Genomic DNA, 8,222 nt, shown 5'->3' on the forward strand with positions numbered 1-8,222 from the left:
TAGTACTCTGTAGAGGTTTTTCCTTTCCTTTATCTCTTTGAAAAAGAAAACTACTTGCAATATCTTTGTTTACTACAAGAAAACAGAGATATAAGGCAATCAGGTTTGAATGCTGCTGAAGTATGTATATGCTATGGAAAAGACATAAATTTCCTTCAAATCAGTCTGGAGGAAATATCTTTCAGCCAATTTAAAATATGAGTAATTCTAGAAGGCATATTTGTGTCCTATTTGTATCCTACTGAAAATGATGTGACTATTAAAATCATCATTGGACTTGTGATTGATCATTATTGAATTTTGATCAAAAATCTAATGGTAATTTTAATAGCCACATCATTCTCAGTAGGACACAAGTAGGCCTTTTAGAATTACTTTTAAAATAGTGTCAAGTGTCTATAGATATTTAAAACGAACATTAAATTCTTAAGTTCATTAATTGCAGTTTACTAAAACATTTGGAGAATATTTTCATTCATAGTAAATGAAAATTTCTGTCCCTCTGGAAATACATGTGTTAGCCGGTGAATTCTTTAATTCAAGGAGATACTTTATCTAGTCCTGTGAATTGACATTTGACCAACCAGCCTGTGAAGAGACGTTGCCACTAGCTAGGGAAAACATCTCTGCCCTGCAAGAAAATATCTGCTCACAAAAGGAAAACTAAAACAATACAAGAAAGCTCTAGCATACATGGAAACCAAGCTGTGCATTAATAAGAAAATATCCCATAAAAATCCTCATTATGACTCAACGGTCATATTGTCATCTTGTCATCATATATATATATATATATATATATATAAAAGCTGAGTTTTGATGTAGAGAGTGCTTAGAATTGCGACACGTGTCCATATTAGAATTGCGACATGTGTCCATATTTATTAAAAATCTTAAATTTTATTTTGCATGATTAATTTATTAAAAGATTTGTCGTGTCCATATTTTTTTAATTGCTGTTTTATTTTGTATCATTAATTTATTAAAAGATTTGCGACATTAATTTATTAAAAGATTTGCAGGTTCAAAATTTTATTTATTTTATTTTGTATCATTAATTTATTAAAAGATTTGCGAGTTCAATTTCTTTTTTTTTTTTGTTCAGTATGTATAAACCGGAAATTTATTAAAAGATTTGCGACATTAATTTATTAAAAGATTTGCAGGTTCAAAATTTTATTTATTTTATTTTGTATCATTAATTTATTAAAAGATTTGCGGGTTCAAAATTTTGTTTTTTTTGTTCAATATGTATGAACTGAAACCAGTTAAAAAAATTGAACCGATTCAACTGTTTCTTCAGGTTCAAAATTTTATTTATTTTCTTTTGTATCATTAATTTCAAAATTTTGTATTTTTTGTTCAGTATGTATGAACCGGAACCGGTTAAAAAAATTGAACCGGTTCAGTTTGACGCCGTTTCTTCCTTCTCTCTAACGACGGAAACAACGTTCTCTCTAAGGTATGCTCTCTGTTTTTCTTTTCTTCCAATAAGATTGAAAGTTTATTTGATCAGTTTTATGAAAATATATGTGACTCCGAACTATAATTTAAGATATGAGATATTCGAGATGAATGTATCTTTGTACTTTTATGTATAAATTTTTAGCAATTGTGAATTGATGATCTTTAGTTTGTTTCTTGAGAATTTTTTTACCCAATTCAAACCTTCTCAATGCAAGTTGATTGTTAATTTAATTCTCAATCACAAAATAATTTAAACAATAAATTCTAAATTTCCACGTTCCTTTGCTAGCAGCAATATGTTTAACTTACAAGTTTGAGGTAGTTGAATTTTGTGAATTCCCTCAAACTAAACAAGGATTCATAGATCCTGAAACTTTTTGATGAGAGGAAAAACACCCTTTTTTTTATCAGTAGATTGATAATCACAGATAGAGATTATTGAGATAGAATTTAATGGGGTTGGCAGTGAAGGACCATTTGACAGCATTTCATTTATTTTTGTAATGAATATTGGTGGTGACTGCAGACCAACTTAATTTGTCGGTGTAGTTGGTTGTCTCCCCTTGCCAGTAAATTAAAGTGACCTGTATTTATTTCTTCACATGGTTTGGGTGCCGGTTAAAATAGGGTCCTCTCCATTTCAAAATTCTTTCATTTTTTTTATTTAATACATTTTGAATGATATTATATTTAATGTATTACCATCATTAAAATTTTTGGACAATACTACCTTTTAAAATATACTAAATAAAGAAAATGAAAGAATTTTAAAATGAAAAAGATCATTTTCCGTGGCAGTTGGGGGATAAATACGGAAGGAAGATGGATTTTTAGACTTTTATAATATTTCTATAAAAGTCTAAAATTGAAATTTCTTTTCTTTCTAAAAAAAACTATTTCTAACTTAAAAAACTATATTTTCTAACACAATAACCTCTTAGAGTCAGGGAAATAGTTACTCTCAAGGAAGAGAATTTGGCGAAAAAGTTGGATCAGGATTGACCTAGACGTAGAGAGTTACAATGTATATCTCTTTAATTAATATATAAAAGTCGAGTTTTGATGTAGAGAGTGCTTAAAATTACGACACGTATTTTGAACACATGTTTTAGATAGTGCTTAGAATTGCGACATGTGGCGTTTTAAAAAATGAACAAGTTTTGGGCATTTAAAACCTAGGGGTTTTATTTATAATGCATTTAATTATTTTACTAAATAAAACAAAAGGTTCCGAAATTCTCTCTCTTTATATATCAATGTTGTGAGAAAATTAAAACCTAGGAATTTTATTTGTAATATATTTAATTGTCTTAATGAAGAAAACAAAAGGTTCTTAAATTTTCTCTTTCTCTCTATTTTTCTTTTTATCTTCTCTTACTTTCTGTTTTCGTTTGTGTCCCTTATATATATATATATATTTCAAATTTATATATTATTTTTATTCAAATTGATTATTTCTCTTTTGTAAATTTTATATTAAAATGTAGGCGTTTTATTTGTAATATATTTAACTATCATCATATATTTATATATAAAAGCTGAGTTTTGATGTAGAGAGTGCTTAGAATTGCGACACGTGTCCATATTAGAATTGCGACATGTGTCCATATTTATTAAAAATCTTAAATTTTATTTTGTATGATTAATTTATTAAAAGATTTGTCGTGTCCATATTTTTTAATTGCTGTTTTATTTTGTATCATTAATTTATTAAAAGATTTGCGACATTAATTTATTAAAAGATTTGCAGGTTCAAAATTTTATTTATTTTCTTTTGTATCATTAATTTATTAAAAGATTTGCGAGTTCAATTTTTTTTTTTTTTTTGTTTAGTATGTATAAACCGGAAATTTATTAAAAGATTTGCGACATTAATTTATTAAAAGATTTGCAGGTTCAAAATTTTATTTATTTTATTTTGTATCATTAATTTATTAAAAGATTTGCGGGTTCAAAATTTTGTTTTTTTTGTTCAATATGTATGAACTGAAACCAGTTAAAAAAATTGAACCGATTCAACTGTTTCTTCAGGTTCAAAATTTTATTTATTTTCTTTTGTATCATTAATTTCAAAATTTTGTATTTTTTGTTCAGTATGTATGAACCGGAACCGGTTAAAAAAATTGAACTGGTTCAGTTTGACGCCGTTTCTTCCTTCTCTCTAACGACGGAAACAACGTTCTCTCTAAGGTATGCTCTCTGTTTTTCTTTTCTTCCAATAAGATTGAAAGTTTATTTGATCAGTTTTATGAAAATATATGTGACTCCGAACTATAATTTAAGGTATGAGATATTCGAGATGAATGTATCTTTGTACTTTTATGTATAAATTTTTAGCAATTGTGAATTGATGATCTTTTGTTTGTTTCTTGAGAATTTTTTTTGTACCAAACACCGTTTTAAATTAGAGATTAGGTAGAATATATTTCCGCTTTGCTTTTTTGAATGTTCAGAATTATGAGTTTTATTTGTATTAAAATATAATAGGTATTACACCAAAAATATTAAAATTTTATGCTAATTTTATATTAATACTTTGATAATCAAAATTCATGGTTTCTTGCCTTCCTTTATTTTATTTTATTTTTTCTTTATGCTTTTCATTTTAAACTACACATATGCGACGAATTTTAGGTTGTTTTAATTTATTTTTTAGATTAAGGGAAGATTGAAATGATTTATTTGACTGCATTAAATATTGAGTGAAAGATTTTGTTATTTTTGTATCCATAAAATAAATAAATAAATAAAAGATTTGTTATTTTGCTTTGTATTATTTTTTAAATGTCCAGAATTTTTTGAGTTTTATTTGTTTTGAAATATAATAGGTATTACACAAAAACCTATTGGGTTTAGGGTTACTCTCAATTTTGCTACCATTCTCAATATATTGTTATAGGATTTAGGATTTAGGATTTAAGGTTACTGTTCTAATTTATATATTATTTTTCATTCAAATTTCTTATTGTTCTTTTGTAAATTTAATTGACTTTGTTGTTCATTATGTTTTTTTGTGTTCCAATATTCCTTCTACGATTTTTTATCTCTTTCTTTGATGAAATAAATAAAACTACTCCTATGAGAATAAATATTTTAATATGTTTTATGGGTCTTATGATTTAAGGGTCTTATGTTTTAACTCATTCTAGCTGGTTTTAAATTACACATATGAGAATTTTTTAATATGTTTAAATTTATATGGATTAAAACTAAAATTATATATGGTTCTTATGATAGTATATTTTTATCTGATTTATATATTCATGCAAACTTCTGTGTAATTGTGTCACTATGTTCAACAATATGCTGTTGAATAACCTTTTGTGTTTTTATTTTTTTTATATTGAAATAGGCATAATAGATTTGACCTATAATAAAAAATACAATGAAAACGTGTTTTAAGTTTTAAAATCAAATTATTCTTTTTATATTCGTTTACTTATCAAAAAGTTTTAAAATCAAATTATAATGAATAATCTCGCGCATAGCGCGGGTTCTAAGCTAGTTTTTATAATATGTGTAGCAGACTGTAAAATCAAGCATAAACTCTTTATTATTCACCAATTATGAACTGTCATATGACCCCTATCAATTTGTAAATGATTTTCTAGTAAAAATTGTAATACTTCAAACATTTTTCAACATATATTGACTAAGGTAAGCAGCCAGTAGACTTACAAAGAAAAAAAAAACAGTAGACCTGCAATATTCCTCCATGTGTTGCTCAAGAATCATTTTTTTCATTGTACTGATAAAAAGATAAGGATGATCAAAGTTGCCTTTTGGGGCATCAAGCTTTTCCTCCGACCTCCTCCTCATTTGAAAATATAGACCAATTTAAATTCTTTGACCAGACAAACTCTGGAAGCAAAACCAGTAGTTGGTTGGCACGGTAAATTGTAAAGCGACAAAAATACAGGTGCATCAAATGCATAACACCGAAACAAAAGCAGGTGGATTTAATGCAACATTGCTGGCTGCCACGCGCGGAAACATTAACCCATCGACAGAGGACAAAAGGCTCACTTCACATGAGCTTGAGAAACTTCACAAAAAGAAATCTTTTCCCTTTTCTCCCAATGGCTACAGTTCTTAGATCGCTTCTTCATTTTCTGATGCTTCTCTATGTTTCCAATACTCTGTTGGGCCTGGCTCAAGATGAAGACCAATTCATCTACAATGGCTTCAACCAAGCCAAGATCGCAGAAATCCACCCCAATGGCCTGCTGCAGCTAACCGACCTTTCAAACAACCAAGTTGGTCATGCTTTCTACCAAGTTCCTATAAAATTCAACACAGCTTCATCTCTTTCATTTTCTACCAACTTTGTGTTTGCCATGGTTCCTAAATTCCCAACTGAAGGTGGTTTAGGAATCGCCTTCACCATCAGTCCCTCGAGGAACTTCACCCATTCTGGAGAAAATTGGTATCTGGGGCTCTTCAATCGCTCAAGTAACGGCTCTCCTGCAAACCACATCTTGGCAATCGAGCTTGATCCTAGTTCGAACAAAGCATTTGGAGATATTAAAGTGAATCATGTGGGAATCGATGTGAACGGCTTGAAATCGAATGAATCAGCTCCTGCAATGTATTTTTCCAATAAGGAAGTGAAGAATATAAGCTTGGATCTCCTGAGTGGGAATCCAATGCATCTTTGGATAGATTATGATGAAGCGGAAAAGTTACTCAATGTAACACTCGCCCCGACAACAATTTCAAAACCGGACCGGCCTCTCTTGTCAACACCCATTGATCTGTCTCAAATTCTTTTGGAATCCATGTATGTTGGTTTCTCTGCATCCACGGGTGGAGTTTCAAGTTACCAGTACATTCTTGGATGGAGCTTTAATAGAAGTGGGTCAGCACAAAGCCTTGATGTTTTAAGCCTTCCTCAAATTCCACGACAGAGGAAAATGAAAGCGAAACCAGAACCGATGATCTTGGCTTTTCTCATAGCAGTAGCAGTTTTTCTGATAACGGTCCTTGGAGCTGCTTACATTTGGAGAAGGAAGAAATATGAAGAAATACGAGAAGATTGGGAAGAGGAGTATGGCCCCCACAGGTTCAGCTACAAGAATCTCCACAAAGCAACCAAAGGTTTCAAAGACACGGAGGTTCTAGGAGAAGGAGGTTTTGGAAAGGTTTACAGAGGAATACTTCCTTCGTCTAATATACTAATTGCAGTAAAGAGAATCTCCCATGATTCCAGACAAGGGATGAAGGAATTTGTGGCTGAGATCGTTAGCATGGGAAGGTTGAGGCATAGGAACTTGGTGCAGCTTCTTGGCTATTGCCGGCGAAGGGGGGAACTCCTCTTGGTGTATGATTATATGCCCAACGGAAGCCTTGACAAGTTCTTATATAGCAATGAAAATCCAAACCTTAACTGGGTTAAACGATTTAGAATCATTAGAGGAGTAGCGTCTGGCCTTCTTTACCTCCATGAGGAGTGGGAGCAGGTTGTTCTACACCGAGATGTAAAAGCAAGCAATGTTCTATTGGATGCTGAATTAAATGGAAGGCTAGGAGACTTTGGCCTTGCCAGATTATACGACCACGGCACCAATCCCCAAACAACCCATTTGGTTGGGACTGTGGGTTATTTGGCTCCGGAGCTTACTAAAATAGGAAAGGCAACCACTGGCACTGATGTGTTTGCTTTCGGGGCTTTCATGCTCGAGGTGGCTTGTGGGAGGAGGCCTATAGAGGTACGGGAACTGCCTGGACGGGTTAGTTTGGTTGATTGGGTCTCTGAGTGCTGGAGAAAAGAAGTTATCCTTGATGCTAGTGATCCCAGATTGGAAGGTAATTATGTGGTTGACGAAATGGAATTGGTTTTGAAACTAGGCCTGTTTTGCTCACATTCAATGCCAGAAGCTAGGCCTAGCATGAGGCAAGTGATGCAGTTCTTGGATGGTGATGCTAAACTGCCGCAATTACCACATGACAGTGCTTTTGGTGCATTTTCAAGTTATGGATCATCTGATTTCATGTCATTTCCTTTTACCCAGGCTTCTGCTCCTTCCATGTCTACAACTGATTCAATCCTGAAAAGTGGTCGTTGAATAGGGTGTATCATGCTTTGGGTAGACGAAGTCAGAGTGCATCACCATCAAAGTTCTGGATTATCATCATCAAAGTTCTGGATTATCAATATATTATGAAGCTTGTTGATGTCAAGAGTATCATGTTATCAATTGTTTTCCTTATTTCCTTATCCCTTAGTCTGCTGCTTAAGGAAAACATGTCTGCTTCTCATCCTTTATTGCTCTGTCTCTGTTGATCACCTGCTTTATGTTTATCCAATAAGTCGGTAGATCATTTTTGGGTAGTGTTTGCTGAAACCAGATTGAGTGGTTCATCAAGTTTTTTTACTCTGTACAAGTTTTTCGTTTTTTTTTTTAATCAAAGGAAAAAAAAAAAAAAATTACTTATCTGAAAGCCCCTCTTTACACTAGCATATTTCAACCCCCAATTCGTTACATTATGGCGCACCTTGAGGATAACTGCTCTATTCAAGCATCCAGAAAACTTCCATTGAATTGTGAAATTTAGGCAGCGAGAAGAGGTTGCGGGGCTCACTTGTCCTAAACTGGTGAATCTCGCAACCTAACATCGTAGGTTGCAAAGACAAACAATAAGCAAGAAACAATTTTTCTTAAAAATATTGAGTCTATTAATGATGCAAGGACAAAACATAAAAGAAACTAAAATTCTGAGCTTTCTTATTAAAAAAATTGGATAATTATTACAAA

The 8,222-nt window shown here is 31.7% G+C and overlaps 1 protein-coding gene across 1 annotated transcript; it reads left to right on the top strand.

The window, feature by feature from the left end:
• Positions 1 to 5,491: 5,491 nt before the first annotated feature.
• Positions 5,492 to 7,868, top strand: LOC132164453 (probable L-type lectin-domain containing receptor kinase I.6). Its single transcript, XM_059574969.1, has one exon. The coding sequence runs from the start codon at positions 5,499 to 5,501 to the stop codon at positions 7,530 to 7,532; it is 2,034 nt and encodes a 677-aa protein (XP_059430952.1). The 5' UTR covers positions 5,492 to 5,498; the 3' UTR covers positions 7,533 to 7,868.
• The last annotated feature ends 354 nt before the right edge of the window (positions 7,869 to 8,222 follow it).

The sequence above is a fragment of the Corylus avellana genome, chromosome ca10 (assembly GCF_901000735.1).
Source record: "Corylus avellana chromosome ca10, CavTom2PMs-1.0".
In the NCBI taxonomy this organism is placed as follows: domain Eukaryota; kingdom Viridiplantae; phylum Streptophyta; class Magnoliopsida; order Fagales; family Betulaceae; genus Corylus; species Corylus avellana.

Coding starts and splice junctions, on each gene's coding strand:
- LOC132164453 (XM_059574969.1), top strand. CDS start 5,499: ATGAGCTTGAGAAACTTCACAAAAAGAAATCTTTTCCCTTTTCTCCCA.